Source organism: Harmonia axyridis, chromosome 6, assembly GCF_914767665.1.
Source record: "Harmonia axyridis chromosome 6, icHarAxyr1.1, whole genome shotgun sequence".
NCBI classification, from domain to species: Eukaryota; Metazoa; Arthropoda; class Insecta; order Coleoptera; family Coccinellidae; genus Harmonia; species Harmonia axyridis.
The window spans coordinates 3101268-3127424 of NC_059506.1; the positions used below are offsets into that span (position 1 = coordinate 3101268).

At 35.0% G+C, this 26157-nt stretch overlaps 3 protein-coding genes across 3 annotated transcripts in view; 2 read left to right on the plus strand and 1 right to left on the minus strand.

Moving 5' to 3' along the window:
* LOC123682594 (protein piccolo-like) overlaps positions 1-26157 on the plus strand; it is a 79718-nt gene that overhangs the window by 15307 nt on the left and 38254 nt on the right. The gene's annotated exons all lie outside the window — the stretch shown is intronic.
* Positions 11632-18198, plus strand: LOC123682595. Its single transcript, XM_045621322.1, has 3 exons — positions 11632-12817; positions 12880-13075; positions 18027-18198. Exons 1-3 carry the CDS (start codon positions 11809-11811, stop codon positions 18085-18087), a joined length of 1266 nt encoding a protein of 421 aa, XP_045477278.1. The 5' UTR covers positions 11632-11808; the 3' UTR covers positions 18088-18198.
* On the minus strand, positions 25639-25956 carry LOC123682414. The gene has a single exon (XM_045621015.1). It carries the CDS (start codon positions 25954-25956, stop codon positions 25639-25641), a length of 318 nt encoding a protein of 105 aa, XP_045476971.1.

A 26157-nucleotide genomic window follows, 5' to 3' on the forward strand; every position in this document is an offset into this window, starting at 1 on the left:
GACGAGAATTTGGCTCGTAATCTGACATGTTCAATCGAGAATAACTTCATGATACAAACTTAAATTCACTAATATTTCGATGGCATTATGTTTACAAATATCTAAGCTTATTGTATGACATCTACGATATATTTATTTCAACTACCACTACCACAATCTATTGCAAAATGGCGGAAGCAAATTTTTACACCTAATATTTATTCTGAATTAATCTTCAAAAAAATTCTACACACGGAAATAACTTTGATAAGAAACAAACAAAATATTAAATTCTCAAATATATTTCTTATCGTTGAGGAATTTTATCAACAAAAAATCAATGAAAATAAAGAGTTCAGTTATCAGTAGGAGGTTTAATTTTGCTTTTGAAAAAATTGAGTATATTTAATAGATGGATATTAGGTGATCTGCGGTTGTATCACCATATCTTTTTCATGAAAATTTCCGTGACCAATTCACATATTTTCGTATTGTATGTCCTCGATAACTTCACAAATCCTTAAGGTCTTGAATCGATTGTGAAGCATCTGCATAGACCTCATCTTCCACGTTGCCTCAAAGAAAAGAGTTTAAAGGTGTAAGGTCTAGTCACATCACTTACCCAAAAATGAAAAGAGATGTTCTATCCGATGCCAAAGTTACTGCACTAACATCTGGAGTCTGGACCACCCTGTATATCAGGTCCAAACATATACAAGGTTTCACTATCATCAACATATTGAGTAAACCAGAAACAAATATATTTCTTGATCAAGTAAAAGGAGAGAAACAGGTGTTCAATAAATTTTCAGAGTACGATCCTGTCGATTTAATATTATGGTGGACGCGTTAACACTGAAAGAATCTGTTCGAATTCGTGTGTATGTTCAACAGACAACTAATAATGTGCATACATGCTCATGGTATGGGGTCTTTCGTAAAATATTTAGGGTGCATTTTCGGATGTGCTATCAGTTTTGAGTTTATTAACCTGATGGCAGTTTGTGTTGTCAATAGTGCCTTGTTTGTATCTGTAAATATTTTTTTTTCAGGTTTTTGTTGAATGACTATAGAAATTGAAATTAAACCTGGAAAGGTTGTTGCCTTTTTCTTTTTTAGTTTGGGCAACCAAACCACTGAAACTACTGGGTATAGTTCATTTTTGCGCGCATGTTTCATGGGAATAGCAGGCTATAATTTTTTCCATATGTTTTTAATTTTGGTGCTAAGAGTGAACTCAAATGATTAAACATACAAATTTATCAAGAATTCAGGATAAATTATGTCCGGCTGCCGTGTACAAGATAACTCTTAAACGGAATGTGCTAGAGACTTGAAATTTTCAATTTGAAAGTCTTTCCAATTAGAGGTTTCATTTTTAATGACCAGCAATCTGGATACCTGTCACTTTAGAAACTGTCATCTTTTGACATTTGACAAGAGAAACCTCCACCTTTACCAGAAATGGAACGATACAAGCTCCAACAACGGATTGAAACACAACAAAAATGCTGAAAATTTTGCAACCACTGTTTACAAAAATAAAGCACTTTTGGGCCATCGTGAAGCACCTTCTCGGCCTACAATTATGGAATAAGAGAAAAGAGCTGTTGGGACGAGTTTGTAATGTGAAAAATCAAAACTGTGTGCATCGCCCAAGAACAACTGAGAATATTGCTGCTGTAGTTTGTAGTGCTGAAAACCCAGGTTTGTCGACTCCTCGTCGATGTTGAAAATTAGGCATTCCACAAATGACATTACCCCAGAATTTGAAGATATTGATGTGGACGACGTTTATTTTCAACGAGACGGCGCTACGTGCCACACAAGCAACGAAACAATCGCAATTTGGCAAGAAACATAATAAAGAAGTTATGAGAACTTTTCACGCAGCAATTTTCCAATTTTCTCTTACAACTTGTACACAGTAGAATTTATGAGGTTGCGGTTTTCACCAAATTAATTCTCTCAAAAATCGAGCTTGAAAATGTGGCATTCATTTTTTTCTAGCTCAAGATCTGAGATCCCCTGACTAGACAACCAATTTGGGGACACATCATCAAAACGCGTGTTTTTTTTTGAGGTATATAACTTTAAGTTGGCATTACTGTTCAAGATGGCGACCGATTTAATATCTGTCAAGTAATTCATTCTCAGTTTGGTTTGGCAATTCATCATGAATAGACTCACGTCTGAACAACGCTTGCAAATTGTGCAATTTTATTTCGAAAATAATGGTTCTGTGCAGAATACGTATAGCGCACTACGTCCATTTAGCGATGAAACGACTTCTGGTTAAATGGCTACGTCAACAAACAAAACTGCCGCATTTGGAGTGAAGCTTATCCTCAAGTGTATTTCGAAACACCGTTACATCCAGAAAAACTGACTGTTTGGTGCGCTTTATGGGCTGGTGGAATCATTGGTCCATACTTCTTCAAAAACGATGATGGCCAGAACGTTACAGGCAATGGTGATCGGTATAGAGCCATGATTATTAACTTTTTCATTCCTGAATTGAACAACCATGATGTCCAGGAGCTGTGGTTCCAACAAGACGGCGCAACATGTCACACAATACGTGCCACAATCGATTTATTGAAAGACACGTTTGGTGACCGCCTAATTTCACGTTTTGGACCTGTGAATTGGCCTCCAAGATCTTGTGATTTAACACCGCTAAACTACTTTCTGTGGGGCTATGTAAAGTCATTGATCTATGCGGATAAGCCACAAACCCTTGACCATTTGGAAGACAACATTTTCCGTGTTATTGCCGATATACGGACGGCCACAAATGTTGGAAAAAGTCATCGAAAATTGGACGTCCAGATTGGACTACATCCGAGCCAGCCGTGGCGGTCATATGCCAAAAATCATATTTAAAATGTAATGCCACAAGATTATCTTGCGGATAAATAAAATTCATGTCAATGGAATAATCCATCGTTGTTTTATTGCAATTTAAAGTTCTATAGCTCTATAAAAAATACCCATTACTTATTATAAAATAACAATTTTAAGCTTAAATCTATTTCATGTTGATCGCCTCAACAAAAATAGAGGAAAGTCAAGGATAATGTCGAAACAAATATTTCGGTAACAACATAGATCAAAATTTTGTTTGTATTTCACTATTGAAAATAATCCCCAGAATGCTCATGCCAAATTTTGAGAGGATTTTATTGTCTGAACCCCTGATCAAGATAAATTAACCGGTAGTAATAATATAATAACGAATCACATCATGGGCGAACGAACGAAGAGCTCAAAAGCTCTTGATGCCATGTATGTGCTTTTTCGATTTTTTTTTATAATGCTTTCCAGAAATATTCCATTTCAAAATTTGCCATTTATACACTACAACTCAAGTATGGAATTTGGAACTTCATTCTCTTTAGCAGTCAGGCTATTAGCCTTTTACTGCTCAATCTCAATATAACTCACCTCTGGTGAGCTATTTTGATCTGCTCTAGCAGGTGGCAATATGCCACTTCAGAAGGTTTGTGTAAGTAATCATGACACAATCTCTGTGTCAGTAAGAGTTTGGCTTTAACACACACTTCCTATGGAAGTGCCATCTTAGGTCTTTTGTGTTTCCTAGGGGCTTTTTCATCATAGTCGCAAGCCTTCCTTATAAGAGGGTTTGCGTGATTTTTCATTTTATTGAAGGTCTTCACGCTCAGATCTATTAGATGGTCGTCTAGAAATGGTATTTGTAGATCTTCATGTATCCGTACGTTGCTGACAAACCATGGTGCATTTACGGCTCGTCTCAGGATCGTATTCTGCACGACTTGAAGTTTATGCAGATGCGTCTTTGCGGCGTATCCCCAAGCCGGACATGCGTAAGACATGACAGGCCGAATGGTGGACTTATAGAGAAGAAGCTTGTTGGAAAGAGACATTTTGCTGCTTTTGCAAAGTAGCGGTTGCAACGCTGCCGCTGCTGTCTTTCCCTTCGTCACAGCTGATGTGACGTGTTGTTTCCAAGTAAGCTTCTTGTCAAGTATCACTCCCAAATACTTGGCCTCGTCTTTCCATTCGATCCTCCTACCGAACATTACGACATGTCCTATGGGATCTTTTTTTTTTCGACTGAAAAGAACGGCTTCTCTCTTCTCAGGGTTTACTTCGATTCCCCATCGAGCAAACCAAGATTGAAGTCTATAGATGGCTTCCTGTAGAATTGTAGATACTTCGTTGCCATTTTGGGACACCATGAACTGGCAAGAATGGCGGTGTCGTCAGCGTACAGTGACATGGAGGTTTTCACCGTTTTTGGCATGTCGGATACATATATTGTAAACAATATTGGAGACAGCAGAGATCCTTGCGGAACTCCGGCTGAAAGAGACCTCCGCAAGCAGTTTGTATAGCAGTCCTTTATCAAACGCTTTGGCCACATCCAAGAACACAGCCCCTGACTTGTTTGCGGTTATATCCATCCGTGATTTGTTCCACTACTCGGAGCACTTGTTGCACAGTGGAGTGTTGGCTTTGAAAACCGAACTGTTCCAACTGTATAATCTTCTTCTCTTCTGTTATTGTCTTCAGTCTTTTCAGAATGACCGCTTCCGTAATCTTCCCTATGCGCGAGAGAAGATTGATAGGACGGTAGTTCTGCGGAAATTTAGCATCCTTACTGGCCTTGTGGATTGAAACCACGTTCGCTTTCTTCCATTCCTTCGGAAAGTACCTCAGTCGTAGCGTAGCATTGACTATATTCGTCAGTGCTACTAAGGCTTTTCGAGGGAGGTTTCGCAACGTCAAGTTATGGATGCCGTCCAGTCCTGGTGCCGTTTTCATTTTACTCGACATAATAGTGTTCTGGATTTACTGAACGGTTGCGAAACCAATAGCTTCCGTTGATTCCTTTTTCAAGTCTTTTCTCACTTTGCGGTTGACGTCCTCGATGTGGTCTAAATCCGCATAGTTGTAAGTACAACTGCATTGGCTTTCGAGGTTATCCGCGAAAGCTTCAGCCTTTTCTTCTGGACTGTATACCATTCCTTGTAAACCGTGAATCGGTGGGGTTGGTTTTCTATCTGAGCGCAGTACTTTGGCCATCCGCCAAACACTGTTGTCTTCTGTGGAAAGAGAGATTAGTTTCTCTTCCCAACGATCATCCCGGACCTTTCTGAGAGCCCCCTTGACTCGAGCGTTGAGCTGATTGAACACTCGACGGTCATCAGGGCTGAGTGTGTTCTGAGCTCTACGCCTCGCTCTATGCTTCTCCCTGATAAGCTCCTTGATATCTTCTGGGACTCAAGTATGAGTTTTAAAATGACTCCTTCGTTCGTCATAATTTCCACAAATCATGACGCGCAATTATGATGCCCTTATAATATTACGTACGATTAACATACAAATGAAAAATAATATGTAGAATTATGATTCGAAAGTGTAACAATCCTACCTAATCAACATTTTTTGCTTATAAATTCTAATAAATGAATTAAATAACAATTTTGAATGATGGTAACAAATAAGTACACTCAAAAAGCTAACTTGTATGCGTGAAAGTATAATAGTAGGTATACCACATCTAGGTTAATGGTTGTTAAAGACAGATAAGACAACTATAAAACGATATAACATAATATATAAAACGCGTGAGAAGCTGAATTAATGTATTGTGGGTACAAGTTCATTATGATCCACATAATTCATTTTGGTTTTCACGTAGGTTTAATACATACCTACTTTTCTTCATTACGTGTAAGTAATAAATCACCGAAGGTCATACCTATTGTTACCGGAAATTCTTTTAAGATTACAAATATTTTGGAAAGTATTCCTTGTCAAACCACTCATAATACAGAGGAAGAGGAAAATGTTCTCCATACAATTGGATCTTTAATGATCATAGGTGGGAATAATATTTCCAAACCTCTTGGGTTTAGAATGAAAATATCTAATTTTAAAATAATATATAAGTTTTTGGATTCGGAACTAACGTTTCATTAGTTTCAATATTATCGAATTATGTATTGTAAAAATATTCCGTAATGATGTACAGGGTGATTCATTGAGATAGCCTATTACACGTTTATGGAAAAATAAACATAATTTTCTGCTAAAAATTTGCATATGGGGGTTTGAGACAATGATCTTTCTCCCTAGAATATTTTAGACCTCTTTAACTTCCGGTTATACCGGAAACAGACTACTATCTTTCTCATTTTGAATGGCGCACCCAATATATTATTGCAACCTTTAATAGCTTATTTTATGACAATTTCAGTAATTTGCCATAACTTGGCTAGAAACCCAACGGTTCTTGTTTGCCCCAAGGACTCACGTTTTTTTGAATATTTCCGCAGAAAAAGTTTTATTTTCGATTATGCCAATATGTAGTATTATAATACTGTTTGTTTCCAAAACTGTACGAGGTGTTTATTAGAAAATCATAAACTTGGACAAATCAAATTAATCAAAACTCAAGATTTTCAAATTGCTACCTGTATTTTTTATTCTGTCAGTCGGTGCTATGTGTGAAAAGAGGGGAGGTTACCTCAAATGACAACTTTTAGAGTTATGGAGCAAAAATATGAACTAAGGAAAAACCGCTATTTATTACTGAGTGAAGCAGTCTGTGACTTCCGGAAAACATGGAATGAAACTAAAATTCGATGTTTCGATAACTTAATTCTACATTTTTCATGAATTATAATCATTTATTCGTAATTGAACATTTTATTGGTTTCTGAATTCTCGACATTCCATACGAACAATTAATTACAATTAGTGAAATGTTGAATTTAGTTATCAGAATTTTAGTTTCTTTATATGTTTTCCGGAAGTCACAGACTATTCCCCTCATTTAGTTCATGTTTTTTCCTCGATAACTCAAGTTTTGGGTATAGGGTTTGCTTGAGTTAACCCCCCCTTTTTTATACGTAGAATAGATTGAAACAATAAAATTATTGGTTGAAATTTGAAAATCTTGAATTTTGATGAATTTGAGCTGTCCAAGTTCATGATCTTCTCATAAACACTACATTTACATTTTTGGTTCAACCAATTTAAAATGAAAAAAGTCAAAAAAATTTGAGTCCACGTCGTAACCATTTTTTTTATAAGAATCTCATGTGGGTACTACACATAAATTAATAAAATAAAAATGAATAACTCATAAACTGTTCGTCTTATACCCAAGTTAAGGCATGCATATTACTGAAATTGTCATCAATTAAACTCATGCAATAATATACTGGGTGGATCATTTAAAATGAGAAAATAGTAATTAATTAGTTGAAGAGGTCTGGAATTATTTTAGGGAGAAAGATTATTGTCTCAAACTCAAATATACAAATTTTTAGCACAAAATTATGATTGGTTTTCCATAAACCTTTATAGGCTATCGCGGTGAATCGCCTTGTTTATTGCTTATTTAAAAATTATCCCATTTAGCTCTATACAACAACCGGTATAAAATATTTTCAACACGTATAAGGATAATCAGCACAGCTTGTTAGCAAATATGATGGGTCTTTCAACGTGACTGATCAAATTTGATGTGGCTATTGAAATAACATTTTTGTTTATATGGAGAAAAATTAAAATTTCGTTAACGAAAAAATGTCGAAAAAGGGCACCTGACTTGAATAACTAGCTCCTAAAATCAGATCCTGAAAATCGGCAGTATAAAAAATTCACAACGCTAAAAAAACTGCACACAAATCACCTTCCTAACTTTCGAAACCCAATACCATCGCGTTGTATAAGATGATAAAGGACCGGTATCTCAGTTTCTCAACGGTCCCCATAATTTGCAACGCGAGAGAAAAGAAGACAGTCGCACGCTATCAATCCGCATAATTAATGAAATCATAATATTGATTTACTGGGTTTTCCTTTCCTTACACGATCTTTCTCCACACCATCCTGCCAGAGATCTAGAAAGTAAAATCTGGATGACATCATTCATCACCAGACGACTATCTAGACAAAAGTAAAATTATTACATAAGGTTATTTTGTAGAGGATCGATTGAGGGCAGAAATTAAAAAGAAACGATGAAAACCATGCAAGGGTGTAGATCTTTTTTATTCTTGGGGGGAATTTTTTTCTTTTGACGACTTCTCATATTTGTAATGTGAGAAAAAGAGGTTTGATAACGAAGTTTGAACCAAATTCCTCTAAAAAATAGCTATTTTCGGCAACCGTCCGGGAAGTGCTCACTTCCCGGACGCTTTTTCTCTGAGAAAGTAGCATTTTCCGGCCTAGTCCGGAAAGTACGTACTTCCCGGACTAGGCCGGAAAAGAATCACGTCGTTCGTGTCATTGTGAATATGAAAATCTTGGTAGGGATATTTTTAATAAATGCAGTTGATCATTACCATAGCAACCGAGATAACGGCTGACAGTTCATCATATGAAATTAGTTGTCAAAAATTCGCATGTTTTTTGACCGCAATCGCAATAAAATATGGAAAGCAGCAGCGATAGTGTTATTCTACACGGTTGCCGAAAAAATATTGTACGCAACACGCCCGAAAATGGTTTTTTTTGGATTCACCGAATTTTGTCTATTCGTCCAAAAAAACCCTATTTTCCGGACTTGTTACGTGAATTACTATTTTAATTACCGATTCGATTGTTCATACCTTATACACAGTGTTCCTAAATTGGAGGTACGAAGAAATTGAGAGATCCCATGGATAATTTAAAGAATAAAACCCCCCATGAATATGGGCTCGCAAACGCTTTTTTTTAGAGGTAGAGGGTGTCTCTTGTAGTCCTTCTTTCTGTGGCAGATACGACAAAACTATAAGAAACCAAAAAGCGTAGTAGGTACTAGACCAGAGTTTTTTTTTTCATTTTTCTAAACTACCAGTAATCCAACAGGAAAAAGTTCTTCAATTGCAATTTTTTGTCAAGCTATCCATTTTGAATCGACTATACAGGATGTTACTAAATTGGTGGTACAAATGAAAAAGATAGATCCTCGTATCATTTCAAGAAAAAAGTCCTGTAACATTTTTTGTGATTCCCTCCATTTAATTAATGATTTAACTGAAGGGAAGAACCTATTATTACAATGAAGAAAAAACACTACGTAATTCGTTTTGCAATTTAAATAACCATAGTTTTCTTAAGACCTAAAAAAATCTTGAAACTTAAATGCTGTGTAGTTCGGTAATGAAGCATTTGCGGACACATATTTATGTCTCATTTTAACCAGAAAAATACACCCCTGAAATCTGATACTTGAAATATAAGGTGTTCCATTTAAAACACACCAACTCTCCTCCATATCTCTAAAACAGTAATCATTTTTTATGATATGTTATGAGTATCAAATAGGAAAACCATAAAAATTACTGAAAAAAATGTTTTCGAACTTTTCAAACAGAAATCAAGATATACATATCGAAATATTTGAAACAGTCATTTTTCAGAAACACCCTGTAACTCGAGAACGAATCTACTATACCTATCTAGGAGGAAATGTTTTAGTACTAAAACTTTTAAATCAGAGGAGATAGACAAAATCTCCATTCTCGTTCTCTTTTTCTGAGAAATAATGCTGTATATTTTCGAAATAAGTAAAATTTAAGCTGTCAAAAAATGCCATGGAAATCTAATGTTCCCATTTGAAAAACATAACTTTGGTACATAGCGGCATAATTAAAAATTCTGCTGAAAAAAAGAGCGCGCCACTGGATTCTACGTAAAGAAGTGTCTGTATAATGTTTTAATTTCGGAGCTCTATCATCAGTATTAGCGGACATATACATTTTTTCGATATCGTCATTTTTCCAATTTTCGCTTATAACTCGAAAACGAAAGAATGACCACCTTCTTTTGTTTTCGAGTTATAAGCGAAAACAAAACTCGAAAACAAAAGAATGACCACCTTCTTTTGTTTTCGAGTTATAAGCGAAAATGAATTCTACTCTTGTTTGTTTCTCAAAAAAAGAGAACGAGAATAGGGTATATCACCTCTGATTTAAAAGTTGTAGTGCTAAAACAGAATCTAATAACCTATTCTTGTTCTCTTATTCTGATAAATTAACAAGAGTAGGTAGTATTCATTTTTGGCCACCTCCTTTTGTTTTCGAGTTATAAGCAAAAATTGGAAAAATGGCGATATGGAAAAAAAATTATATCTCCGCTAATACTGATGAAAAAGCTCTGAAATTGAAACATTATATAGGCACTACTTCACGTAGAACTAGGGTTGCCAGATGTATATGAGGAAAAAACCGGACAAATTCTTATTTTTTATTATTTCATATTACAAATTACAAAATATAACGAAAAATTACGAAAAACTACTTCTATATATACTTAGCATTTGACGAGACTGCTTTCAACAAAGATTTATTGCTTGACATAGCATCCTTAAATTCCGTGCAACTAGCATTCATATTGACATAAACACACAATTCATATTTTACAGTGTTTACATCGAGACGATTTCTTTCGTCAGTCCATAGATTTCCCATAACATTGACATGCGCAATATCTATCTACGTAACTACAAACAATACTGTTGGTTGTCACGCGGTTGCGCTAGATATTGCGCGGTCGCGCCAGATATTGCGCGAAATTTAAAAACCGGACAATCTTCTGTCCGGTTTACCCAAATTTTTTCGAACGGACAAACATGAAAAAAACCGGACTGTCCGGTCGAAAACCGGACATCTGGCAACCCTACGTAGAACCCAGTGGAGCGCTCGTCTTTCTTTAATTACGAGGCTATGACTCAAAGTAAGGTTTTTTTTTAATGGGAACCTTAGATTTCTGTGCCATTTTTTGAAATCTTAATTTTTACTGATTTCAAAAATATACAACATTGTATGGTTTGTATCAATATAAATGATATAAAATGGTCAAGAACCACAAAATTTCTACGGTTTCAACTATTGATAAACAAGAAGGAAGCTCTATTTTTCTGTGCTTATCAATAGTTGGAACCAAAGAAATATTGAGACTCTTAGATTCAAAAAGGTTTTTGGACATGTTCTATTATTTATAGTGATATATAACCATACGATGTTGTAGGTATATTTTTGAAATCAGTAAAAATACAAAAAATGACACAGAAATCTGTTCTCATTTATTTTGAGTCATAGTTTCAGAATTAAAAATCCTGATAGAAAGACGATCACGTCACTGGATTCTACGTAAAAAAGTGCCTGTATAATGTTTTAATTTCAGAGCTCTATCATCAGAGAGTATTAGCAGAGATATAAATGTTTTTCGATATCGTCATTTTTCCAATTTTCGCTTATAACTCGAAAACAATAGGAGTTGGCCACAAAAGAATACTATTCTTATTTGTTTCTTAAAAAAAGAGAATGAGATTGGGGTATCAGATTTTGTCTAACTCTTCTGATTTAAAAGTTGTAATACTAAAACTTCGAAATTTGCCCACCCTTCAATAATAAATGCGAAATTAATTAATATCTCACTGACAACAGTTCGCATAGAGATTTTCCTTGTCGATATAAAATAACAATTTCAAGCTTCGCGCAAAGTTTCGTACTAATCGCAGCCACACTAAAAAAGACAGTCGCACGCTATCAATCCACATAATTAATCAATTCTCAATATCAATATACCGGGTTTTTGTTGTTCCTCAATCTTTCTCCACCCTACCCGACATCTCGAGAAAGTAAAAACCGAATGACATCATCCATCACCAGACGCACCAAATACCTGCAGCAGTCGTTGTTGTCTGGTTACCCAGCCGCCTGCTGACTCGTTTACCGCCGCTCTGCGCTCACACAGTGACTCAGTAAGTTCGCCCGCGCGGGACATCACAGTCGGCTATCGGAATTCCAGCCATATCGAGCCGAAAAACGCACCGCGAACATGTCCACCCTAACCAGACGTTCCAGCGGGAACAGGGTCCCCGATTACAAGGACTACATGACCTTCGTGAGTGCCTACAGGAACGGGAAGAGAGATCCGGAAGCTGGGGATGATCAGACCTTCATCTTACCAACGAACGATTCCAAGAAGATGGTACCTGAGGTATCAGGCTTCAGCGCCGGGAAGGTCTGCGATTCCTACTCGTCTTTTTTGGAGAAGACCAAGACCAAGAAGTTCAGTTCAGTGAAACCTCCCTCAGTTATTTTGACACCAAACGAACCAGCTAACAAACAAACAGTGAAAGTGAAAACTGAAATATTTTTAGAAATTAACAACGAAGAAACTCCTAAAAAACTTGAATTTACGGTGGTGGATAAAAATGTGGAGTGCACCGACGAAGATACCATCGCGTCAGGACAAGTTGAGGCTAGGAAGAAAATGTTCGAAGGTAGGACACAACAAGAAAATAAAATTCCAACAGTCACCAACGGAAACCAACAAAAAAACAAAATACTCACCCTAAAACGAAAACTAGAATCAAACAATGCCAAACCAACAGAAACCAATCCCACAGTTGCACCAATAGAAACAATCAACAAAATACATTCAAAAACAGAAAACCCAACCCAAACAACAGTGACCGATGGAGTTCAAGCTCAAGAAATCCTCAACTTCCACTTGATAGAGAAAAGAAACAACGAACAACAAGCAGATGTAAGTAGCAAAGATCGACTAATAGACCAACTCAACGAAGCACTCAAATTCAAAACGTCTCTAACGTTAGAGACCGATATAAAAAAAGAAACCGAAGATACAAAAGTTGAGCTAACAACAGAAAACATTTGTGTGAAAAATATCCCCAAGGAATTCTCTTCAATCCCACCTCCACCTCCGCCAATGCCCAACGGTTTGAGAAAAACGCCTCCAACGTACAGAATGAATAAGGAGAACAACGACAACAGAGAAAAAAACAATAAAAGTCCACCCTTCAATGCAAACAACGAAACAGGTAAGCGAGATTTTTCAAATCGAAGGTTGAATTTATTCTGAAACTTGTAATTCTAATTTTAGATACCGAGATTTCTAAGAAGAACCAGAAGTCGTCTACGCTGGAAAGGACGAACCCCCTAGTGCGAAAACTTGCATATGGTGCGATGCTTGATATGTACGGGGCGTACCATGAAAAGGCTAACAGTTACGTATCTACGTTACCCAGACAGCACGTGAGGAAGGATAATGGACTTCAGAAAATCATCGACAGTATTGCGTGAGTAGAGCATTTTTTGAAGATATACTCGAATAAAACCTCTCGGCAATATGAAGAAAACCTTGTTAATTTCTGTTAATAATTTTTTAAATTATTTTAACTTAACTTTAATGAATTCCCTGTTTTATAGCGAAATTTTTCGAAACTCATGAAAATATCCCATGAATATTTTGCCAAATTTTTTCTTTTCTTAATTTTTTCGCCTTCCAAATTCGAAGATTTAGTTTAACTTAAAGAATCAATGTCTCAAGGATTTTCTTCCTGAACGATTCCAGAGAATGACTATTGCAAATGATTAACTCAAAACATCATAGGTAGAATTCGAGAGAAACGCTGAAGCTAAGTTAGGAGCTTTTACTCTTTATCAATGCTCAACTGAAAGAATATGTGAGTTTAATAAAAAGATCATCTATTCCGATACTGATTCAGAACAAAGCTGCTTGGCTACCTAAAAAAATATTTTTTCACATAGAATACTCGAATTTCTGGATAATATTTTTATCGACTTCCTTTATACAAATACAGAATTTCAGTTGAATCTATTGCATAGTTTCTGGGGTATAGAAAATTACGTAAAAATAAAATTTTACTTCTATAACGAAGCGATCATCATGAAAGCCACATCAAATATTTTATTAAGAATTATATTGTTAAATTTTCAACGAATCGTATTTTTTGGTTCGTAAAGGGTGTTTTTTTTAGAGCTATAGAACTTTCAATTCCAATAAAACAACGATGGTTTATTCGATTGACATGAATTTTATTTATCCTCAAGATAATCTTGTGGCATTACATTTTAAATATGATTTCTGGTATAAGACCGCCACGGCTGGCTCGGATGTAGTCCAATCTGGACGTCCAATTTTCGATGATTTTTTACAACATTTGTGGCCGTATATCGGCAATAACACAGCGAATGTTGACTTCCAAATGGTCAAGGGTTTGTGGCTTATCCGCATAGACCAATGACTTCACATAGCCCCACAGAAAGTAGTCTAGCGGTGTTAAATCACAAGATCTTGGAGGCCAATTCACAGGTCCAAAACGTGAGATTAGACGGTCACCAAACGTGTCTTTCAATAAATCGATTGTGGCACGAGCTGTGTGACATGTTGCGCCGTCTTGTTGGAACCACAGCTCCTGGACATCATGGTTGTTCAATTCAGGAATAAAAAAGTTAGTAATCATGGCTCTATACCGATCACCATTGACTGTAACGTTCTGGCCATCGTCATTTTTGAAGAAGTACGGACCAATGATTCCACCAGCCCATAAAGCGCACCAAACAGTCAGTTTTTCTGGGTGTTTCGACATACACTTGAGGATTAGCTTCACTCCTAATGCGGCAGTTTTGTTTGTTGACGTAGCCATTCAACCAGAAGTGCGCTTCATCGCTAATGGACGTAGTGCGCAATACGTATTCCGCACAGAACCATTATTTTCGAAATAAAATTGCACTATTTGCAAGCGTTGTTCAGGCGTGAGTCTATTCGTGATGAATTGCCAAACCAAACTGAGAATAAATCACTTGACAGCTGTTAAATCGGTCTCCATCTTGAACAGTAATGCCAACTTGAAGTTATATACCTCGAAAAAAAACACCCGTTATAACAAAAATTGCAGAAAAGCTATACTTCAGATATAATTGGGCAAAATAAAACATCATTAAATTACACAGACATATTCTCACTATCTTTAAGCAGAATTGAATTTGATTACGGATTCTTGAACATTGGCTTGAATTGATTGCGGATTCTTGAACATTGGCTTGAATCTGACTGCTTGACACCATTTACAACTGAAAATTGAGCAAAAATAAGTCACACACCACTTTTTTTCTCGTTAGTACCAAGCTTCGAAAGATGAGAGTCAAAATTGACAGAATTGAATCTGAATCGATATATTGATTTGTTGTTGAGTCAAAAAATGAATAAAAACGAGTTTCGTGTTTTGACAATGCTCCTTGAAGTTGCATGATGATTTTTGCATCGTTGGCGATGAAGAGAGCACATATCACAATGATAAATTTATTTCAAATTTTTGTCTCCTTATCTGTCCAAGCTAATTTCCAAATCGACCACATGCAGATAATTGTGGTTTTCATAGTTTGGTGCTAAAAACAACATTTAAACCGGATCGAAGTGAAATAGTTAACGTCATATCAAGATAGTATTCCACTCTGGTTAATCGACTCAAACTAGTGTTGAAAGAATAGTGCATCTTATTCACGAATTTTTTCTGGGTCTAAAAACTATACTTTTTTCAAAATTGTACGTCAACCTCATGTTTTTCAATTCCAATAGAAAATAACACAGTGCAGAATTATCATTTTCATGACAACAAACCTTTTGATATCATCATTTAATTTCTTCTTAAAAAATGCGCCACTTTTCTATTACTGCAATAAATTAGGTAGGTAACAATGAGACTTCAGAAATTAAGCTCAAAATTCGAAAATAAACATAACATTTATACCATAATAGAACTCAATTCGAATTAAGGAATTTCGTACAGCTGATCACATCCATTTTCAAATATTAGGTTATAATTTATAATGACGAACACTTAAACACCATAATCAGTTGAAATTCGCTGTAATAGGATTTATTGATTTTATAATGGACTTCTGTGCTAAAATAAAGATTTCAAGGTTAGGAAGACATTCACAAACAGACAATGTAATAATTTAATAATTAAATATTTTCAAGCTTTTTGAAATTCATTCTGAAGTGGAATTTTTTCGATTCAAATTATGGTCAGACTAGAGTTTTATAATGACAATTTGCATATGAGTTGCTTGTTTAGCAATGAACCAAACGAGGCTTAAAATTTTGGCATGAGACCTGCATATAAACAAGCCATAAATTTTAAATATGTGACTTCCGTGTTGAATTTGAATATGAACTGCAATATTGAGTATGTATATCGTACCAAATTATATTTTTGAATATTCAGTTGGATAGATCAACGTTGTGTTTACGTTTAGAGAGACTGACGTTCTGCTATATTATTTTCGAAAATAAACTTTTGGAATCGATCAAGGAAATTAATAATAAGTATTTTCGATAATATTGTTAATTTAACTAATAAAGAATATTACTCGTTACTTTATGAGCACACACAAAACTATTGTATTTTTGTCCACCCTGCACCCATTGGAATCAACATGTGATACATTTTTGGAATCAGCTCAGCTAAAGTAATCGGAAAATTGAGACAAAATGGGGGTGTCCCATTTGAAAAAATGACAGTGACGTAATTTCTCGTAAGTAATTCACCCTGTACATTAGATTATTATTTTAAAATACGGTAAATTAAAATAAAAAATCGACGTGTTTCAGGATTATTTTTTAAAATGGTCTAAAATGAATTTGTTCCATACTTTACGGACACAGTTTATAATAATCTTTAGATAATTAATATATTCGGTGGCCACCAAGGTTTCCGGATGTAACATCGTGAGATTTTTTACTTTGGTCACATTTAAAGACAGCATTTATCAATTTAAAAATGTTGGAAAAATCTAACGGTGTCAAATCCGGAGACCTTGATGGCCACTGAATATATTAATTATCTGAAGTTCATAGATTATTATAGATAGGCACTTGGTGGATGTGTCGAGTGAAATTAAAACTTTTGATGATTTTTATAGTTTGATAAGAAATTTATATACATACATAACATTCACCCAAGAAGTCCCGGGCCTAAAACGTTAAAAAACATTTTTTCTTTAAAATTTGATTTTATTCTTCAACACCTTCCAGAGTGATACAAGAACTCCAAAGCTAACTTTTCAATACTTTTTCTGTAGAAAAATTTATCTTTGCTTTCGAAAAATATAGTCGAACATTTTCTAAATTTTTCTGCAAGTTCCATTCACTCACTTGTTAAGAACCATAATCGATTTTATTGTAGAATAAAATGTCTCAAATTTTCCGAATAATCATTCGATTTTAGTATATATTTCCTCCAATAATTCCATGAAAATATAATGATCATTCCAATTTGCTGAGATCAATCAGAAAATCAGTTCCAAATCAAAATGAGTCATTGACAACGATCGAATCGTTTTTTTATACAATATTTAATTTTTCATCAATTTTATAGTGAACTTTCAATCAGATTTCAACTTGTTATTGATTGAGTGATTTAGCCTATCGAGTAATTATTATTTCATATCGAAATTTATGTGATCAAACACCTCAATAATGTTTTCACAACATCGCTTATCTGTCAGTTCTCTTGAATGAATATATAGAATCACCATTCCATTTTGTCTACCTAGAGCTTTTGTATAACTATCGGATGTGTAGCCATATCTATCTCCTCTGATAAATTCCAAGTAGATGTGTATTCCTGGAAACCTGCTATAAACCTTGAATATCCTTTTTTATTGCAAGCTAATATTCATAGACATGACCGGAGTGGATTGAACGGAGTTGGTCATAACATATCATCGCTTTATCGAACGATAACAAACAAAATCGAGATGGCATAATCGAAATTATGGCACGTACAAATCGAATTTAGGATGGCATTGTGTTCCCATTACGATTTTCGTTCACGATTATTGGAAATTTTTACAAAATATTCAGGTCATGAAACTCCCAATCGTTTATATTTAATCCGTGTATATTCCGTTTGGAATCAACTTGTTTGAAGGTTTTGATACTGATAATCCATTTATGATGGCGAATAATATTCTGAATATTTCCATTCGTATTCTACTTGTTTTGATTTTCAGTTTCGTCAAGAAAAATATTTTCCACAATTACAATAAACACATTAATATATTCCGAATGAATTCATGTATAATTTATTATTTATCAATTCAATTCTGACTCAGAGATAAACTTATCTAATAGTATGATGATTCAATGATGGAAATAGATTTCAATGTTTATCATGTAACATGTTCTCTAATGTTGCTAAATTATGCGTTTTTTTGTAGGGCCCAGGGAGGTCTAGACAAATTGAGTGGAAGAAGTAATCCCAAAGCAGAAAACGAGTGAAAATAAGAATAGTCATATTTCAAGATACTCTAGATATTATTAATTTTAACCTTAATTATAAGTTAACATGTATGTGAATTTGTTTTTATCAATTAAATAATTTTTATATATTTCTTTCTTTTTATCTTCCATTTGTTCATTCTATATTATTACAGTGACGTAAAGGTTAGAATGTCTACCCCTGAAAAAAAAAGCAATAAGAGGGAATAAAAAACATGGTAAATAAAAAAAGTAACTCGAAATATATCAGGTTATTGAGAACTGAAGTCGAATCTAGGTCTTTTTATTGGGCATTCCAAACTTTTTATAGTAATTTTGAAATAGCAGACAGAGGATTCCAACACGATTTCCAGTACGTAAATAAGCTTGTTTTTTCTTGATTAATTTGAACACATTACATTGAATAAATGAAATCACTGTATACCTACACTTTCAAATATCGTTTATTTTTACTTTGAAAATCTCAATTTAGGTATATACTATGCACTAAATTAGCTAACTGTGTGATAAAATGAAATATCATTTGTGCGAAATGCATATCAGGTTGACCACAAAGGTTTTCATGTAGACAGACTTCAATACAATAAGACAGCAAAATATATCTATTTCCTAACAAAACTTCGATACAGGATGTTCCTAAATTGTACAAGTACAAAGACAAATGAGATCCATGGATAATTTCAATGAATACGGGCCCGCAAAAGCTTTATTTTTGTGATACAGGGTGTTTCTTGTAGTCCTACTTTTTTATGTTTATCGAATCTTAATTAATATATGATGAAATTAGGTAAATAAATACCAGAACTTATAAGTACTTCATTCATCACAGCATACTACCTGGATCTTTATAATAATTTGGATTTTCCTGAGGATTACTATAGTGAATTGTTTGACATTTTTTCTCGAAATCTGTAGCAGATTCGACAAAACCAAAAATTGTAGTACTGGACAAGAATTTCTTTTTACGTTCTTATCAATTACCAATGTACCACCAAAACATAGTTCTGGAAGAAAGAATAGAACACTGTTCAAGGAAGAATATCACCCTGTAGATTCGCATTCAAAACTAACATATTACATGATGGAACCTTCAAATTGGATTATTTATGCCAAATTTAAGTTAAATATTATGTGAAAGGAAGGTGATATGAGAAAAAAAATCAGATCAAGAAAATCGGAAAAACATTCAAAAATTCAGCATTCGCAAACTGTATGGTCTTGGGATTTGGTCTTGTTTTATTTAATTACTAGTTTTTCTGCTCTACCTTAGAGTTCGTGAATCGGGTAAGGTTGGTCAAATTGATATAGCAATTAGTTACCAATTTTTGTGCCAAATTTCGTGCGAAAATCTGTTATAGTTTCTGAGAAAAATTCTTGTAGCATAGACTTGATATCTTTCGCTTTTCTTAATATTACTTCAAAACGTAAACTCAGAAAATTTCAGGACAGAAGGGTTGAACATTATGTCCTGGTCAATTCCGTTATTGGTAGTGATAAACAAACATTTTCTGCTGTAACTATAATCACATCCAATATTTATTTTATGGATATGATAGTATGTCAATAAGTTTCTAGGAATCTGAATTCGATTCCTTCATTTTTAGTTCTTAAAATTCACGGATTAGTTCTCGTGCTAGGAGGTCGATATGGCCATTGTCTGAAGAATATCCTTTCTTTATGCAAGGATACAGTCTAGCCACCGATTTTATTAACAAATTTCATGCAAATATCTCTTGCAGTTTCCAAGAAATGCTTTAGACGGTAAACAGGAATTTTAACATTCAATTTCTGACTTCTACACATTTGAAAAATGTATCAAGAAAAAATATTTATAATTCACAGATTGCTCTGATGAATATACGTTTTTTGCGCCCTCGTTTCTTTGCACCTGTCTGTTCTACAGAATGTTAGTATTCTGTGTTGCTGTGACAACATCATAAAACTTTGATGAAATATTCATACCCAATTTAATTTGTTTATCTTATGAAAGGAAAGTGTTATGAAAAAAAACTCGAAAAATATCAAACTTAAACACCCTCTATCTCTTTAACAAAGAATTTGCAGCCCATGTTTATAGGACTTTGTTACTAAAATGATCTGAGGAATCTAACATTTTCGTTTATAAAGGGTGTTTTTTTCGAGGTATATAACTTTAAGTTGGCATTACTGTGCAAGAATTGAAGCCAAACGATCATCAAGTAAGGCGTAGATTCGTCGAATGGGCCCAAAATGAGATTGCCGTTGTTCCCAATTTTCATAAGCGAATTTTGTTTAGCGATGAAGCGCACTTCTGTTTGAATGGCTACGTCAACAAACAGAACTGCCGCATTTGGAGTGAGGCTAATCCTCAAGTGAATGTCGAAACACCGTTACATCCAGAAAAACTGACTGTTTGGTGCGCTTTATAGGCTGGTGGAATCATTGGTCCGTACTTCTTCAAAAACGATGATGGCCAGAACGTTAAAGTCAATGGTGATCGGTTTAGAGCCATGATTACTAACTTTTTCATTCCTGAATTGAACAACCATGATGTCCAGGAGCTGTGGTTCCAACAAGACGGCGCAAAATGTCACACAGCTCGTGTCACAATCGATTCATTGAAAGATACGTTTGGTGACCGCCTAATTTCACGTTTTGGACCTGTGAATTGGCCTCCAAGATCTTGTGATTTAACACCGCTAGACTACTTTCAGTGTGGCTATGTAAAGTCATTGGTCTATGCGGATAAGCCACAAACCCTTGACCATTTGGAAGACAACATTCGCCGTGTTATTGCCGATATACGACCATGTTGGAAAAAGTCATCGAAAATTGGACGTCCAGATTGGACTACATCAGAGCCAGCCGTGGCAGTCATATGCCAGAAATCATATTTAAAATGTAATGCCACAATATTATCTTGCGGATAAATAAAATTCCTGTCAATCGAATAATCTATCGTTGATTTATTGCAATTTAAAGTTCTATAGCTCTAAAAAAAACACCCTTTACCTCCAATTTCGGATCGCTCTGTATACAGGATGTTTCACCATTGACGCGACGGTTCAAGCTCTGAAATTTTTTATTTTTTCTTCGAGACTAGAGTTTTTGAATTCTTCTAAACTACCAGAGGTTCACCAAAAAATAGTTCTGGAGGAAAGGAGCAGGCACCCTTCCAGTAAAAAATATCACCCTGTAGATTTGTATTCAAAATTAGCATATAACTTGATGAAACTTTAAATTGGAATATCTATGCAAATTCAAATTGAATACCTTGCGATGGAAAGGTGCTATGAGAAAAAACTTGAACTTAAACACCTGTATCTCAAAAATAAAGCGTTTGAGGACTCATGATATATGACTTTTTTCTGAAAATGATTCGAGAAATCTGTCATTTTCATTTGTACCTCCAATTTATAGTAACACCGTGTAGGTATAGTCAATTCAATATTTTATTCAATTTGAACATGAACTACAGCTAAGTGAATTCAATATGCTATACATTTGAGTACCTAGTAATGTTCAGCTGCTTCCTTCTTCCTTGCTTCTTCCCATTTAGCTACATTTCCAGGAGAGTTTGTTAGTTTCTTAAGTTTGTAAAATACTGGTAAACAGACAACAACTGAAATAACGTAGAACTTCCAGTACGTTTGATTTTGGAAATAGAATTTGAATGGAAATTGGGCAATCTGTGCGGCTGTTGTCTACCCACAGGTTGGTCAGCCATTTCTGCAACTTTTCGCCCAAATAATCTATACTTCTTATTATACATTCAAAACTGTTATCTTCACAAATAAATTGCAATTCGAATGAAATACAATAAATTGTACAACACAGCCCAGAGAATTTTTCGATGGGAATTACTCAGTTCAGTTCTTTGATAACAACAGTATTGAAATTTTGCGATGAGAATGATACGAAAACAACGGGTAAGTGTAAACCGATGACGAATTCAAAAATCACAGTTGGCAAAACAAGGGACGACACGGCAAAGCGGATAGATAAAGGAAAATAATAAACCTCGGACATAGACAGTGCTCGTAGTGCAATAAAAGTAATCATCTTGAAAGCGATAATAAACTCATAAACCGTAAAAGGGTCCGATTTTTTACTGCCGTATCTATTTCAAAGGGAAGTAAAATGATTATTCGTTCATTTTATGGAAAAACTTTCGTTCTTCGTCTTTGAGAGAATTCTGAAATTTTATATTCTGGAAATCTTGAGGGGGTAATTACCCCAGTATGGTAGCTTATAACGGGTGTATTCGCGGTATATAACTTTAAGTTGGCATTACTGTTCGAGATGGCGACCGATTCAACAGCTGTCAAGTGATTTCTTCTCAGTTTGGTTTGGCAATTCATCATGAATAGACTCACGCCTGAACAACGCTTGAAAATAGTGCAATTTTATTTCGAAAATAATGGTTCTGTGCGGAATACGTATCGCTCACTACGTCCATTTTATTTTGTTTAGCGATGAAGCGCACTACTGGTTGAATGGCTACGTCAACAAACAAAACTGCCGCATTTGGAGTGAAGATAATCCTCAAGTGTATGTCGAAATACCGTTACATCCAGAAAAACTGACTGTTTGGTGCGCTTTATGGGCTGGTGGAATCATTGGTCCGTACTTCTTCAAAAACGATGATGGCCAGAACGTTACCGTCAATGGTGATCGCTATAGAGCCATGATTACTAACTTTTCATTCCTGAATTGAACAACCATGATGTCCAGGAGCTGTGGTTCCAACAAGACGGCGCAACATGTCACACAGCTCGTGATACAATCGATTTATTGAAAGAGACGTTTGGTGACTGCCTAATTTCACGTTTTGGACCTGAGAATTGGCCTCCAAGATCTTGTGATTTAACACCGCTAGACTACTTTCTGTGGGGCTATGTAAAGTCATTGGTCTATGCGAATAAGCCACAAACCCTTGATCATTTGGAAGACAACATTCGCCGTGTTATTGCCGATATCATAGCCACAAATGTTGGAAAAAGTCATCGAAAATTGGACGTCCAGATTGGACTACATCCGAGCCAGCCGTGGCGGTCATATGCCAGAAATCATATTTAAAATGTAATGCCACAAGATTATCTTGCGGATAAATAAAATTTTATTGTTTTATTTCAATTTAAAGTTCTAGAGCTCTAAAAAAACACCCTTTATATACTGCAAATTCAAGCAGAATGAGGAAAAGGATTTTGGAAGTTGTTTAAACATTCCAGTGAATATTGAATGATAACTAAACCAAAGCTCAAAAAGCTTCTAACCCGGCGTCAGTGTTTTATTTCAATCTGTGATATTCTGAGAAATAATAAGAAACGATAAACAAATCTGTTGAATTCACAGTTTTTCCTCACAAATGAAATCGATAACTACTTTCCGTTCCAAGAAAACATAAATCAATGTTAAAAATGATTCAACTTCCGAATTCATCACTTATTTTATTGACTTTTTACAGAAACGATCTGACCGCATTGAGCAGTTGACTCATAATAATGTGCATCACTCAAGTGCAAACTCTCCTCTGAGCTTAATCCGAGAAGAAATTCATCTTATTGAACAACACCCATCTTTCACTCGCATATTTCAATCTGGTTTCTCGGAATCCTCTCATATCCATTCAGTCTGAAACTGGGGATCAAAGAGTCGCTTTCAGATAGCAAGTGAAGATTCCATTTCCGAGAGCAGTTAAGAATCTATTTAAAATGGGCAGCGAATTATAACCTTGCCTAGAACAAGTTGTTCGACTTTGAAAATCGACCAATCCTATGACTCATAACACCGCCTTGAGTATTATTGGCGTCACAACTATCAGTAATATAAGTGTTCATTGATATTCATTATCGGTAAACTTGGGGGACTGACTAAGAGAATTCGAGCCTCATCGAAATTTCCACGGCGAATCGAGAAAATGACTCAGAGAAACCCCAACCTTACGTAACGATCATATGGGACTTTCACCGAAAGACGTTGGAGAAAAACAAACATTATGTTGACATGTTATGTGATATATCGGAGATAAACCTGTTTTTGATTAATATGTGATTATATTGAATAATGAATTAGGAAATGAGTAAAATCATTTGAATAATGGGCATCTTCCTTCTTGATTCAACAAGTTGATCTTGAAAGTTTCGAAGAATTATGAAATATTTATGTAACTTTTTTTACACTTTTTAAGCTGTCCTTTTTCGACATTTGATAAATAAAAACTACGCCATTCCTCAAAATAAAACGATACATGGTTCAACGCATTAAAATTGTTAAAATCCACTACAAAATGATGAAAATTTTGTAGTTACAGTTCGCAAAACTAAATCACTTTTGGGTCGTCGTGAAGCACACGTCGGGGGACAGGCTAGCGGTGTGATGAACTGAAAACGTGTGCGTCGCTCACGAACAACTTGTAAATTGAAAATTGTAGTGTTGACGAAAACCCTGCACTGAGGGAAGTGTTTATTTGATATTATCGAAACTGCATTATAGTTAATAAATCATTTATTGGATATATGGACAAACAAATATTAGTTTCATGGAAATAAATAATTCATTTGAAATCCCACCAATAATCATCATTTATTATTACACTTCATTTATTTACGCATAACTATTATTAATTATGCTGAAGAAATATCCATTTGAATGAAATAAATACGGTTGAGGTTAATATATCATTGAGTAATAATTAATAAATCTTATTTATATGTAATATGTATTCATGCTGAATGAAAAAAATATTTCAATTCAGTAATGGTTAACGTATTTTAGATAATTATTTTGGTTGTTTCTATTATCCGATTGTTAGGGTCTGAGAAGAACCGTTTGCCAAATTAGGTATTAACAAAAAATCATCATTATTTGATGTTTTAGTGTTTTTTTAACATTTCTGAACATCCTACCTACATAGTGTCATAAATCATTTTGAAGGGAAAAAATAACGAATTCAACGAAGTAATGCTACACATGGTGTTCCATTAAAAAAAACATAAGTTTGTGTTGAATCTTCAAAAACATACCCCGAAAAAAAATATTGAGTACGCCACTGTATTCTACGCAGAATTCTGATTCGGACGTAGTTTTTACCTCAGCATTATTTCTATTAACTTTGGAGATAAAGAAGGGGTCCGAAAAGTATCAATTTCCAAAATCACCCTGTATCTTTTGAACAGAAACAGTTATGCAAAATCTGATTAGACCAACTTGAGTTTCACGAAAAAGTAGGACAGGAACGTGAAAACCGCAAGGCTCTATCTTAAATAACAAGCGAGAAACCTGACTGTCTCACCCAAAATGGGATGCACTGTACTGCTTCAAAAAGCTGAAAATGAAAGCAATGGAATGGGATAGTCACTCATAAATCTATTAACCCTATTTCAAATACATAAATAAGTAAACTGAAAAAGAAAGACATACAAATTTTGAAGCAGTTTCTGAAATGAATTTTATTGTGTACATTTGTAATTTTGTTACATATAGCTTAAAGAAACACTTAAATTAGTACAATCTTGTCGCCAAGAATGGAAGGACAACACTGGCCACCGCCAAGAAGCTGAAGGTGACTGGTCATGCTGAATTACACAAGTCTGATGTGCAGGTTTCACAAGAGGTAGTTTTTTCTGCGGGGGCATCAAGGCATTCGTATTTTTTGCCAGCTGGTATAAGGGCACACTTGCGGACCACTCTGGTTCCACCTGCTGGGAGTTGGATTACTTGTTTCAGGCACGTTTTTTGGATATCTGGAATTGCATTTCCGCACTCTTGAGAATTCCATTTGGACTTATCGTCTCCAGTGCACCCCAATGGGCACACGTAACATTTTATTGCATCAGCGGTAACTGCCAACAGAGCCAAAACAGCGAAAGCACACAAGAATTTGGCCATTTTTGAATTAATTGTTGATTTTAAAATAGGAAACTGCGTCTTCTTTTGATTCACAGTTACTGCCTCATACCTCATACGAAGTAAAATAAATACATACAATAATCTTCCACTTGTTCCTTATCATGATGTCTGATGTCAGAATTGACTTCCCCACTGAATCATAAACCTCATTTCCTCCATTGTTATCTATAAAGTATCAGA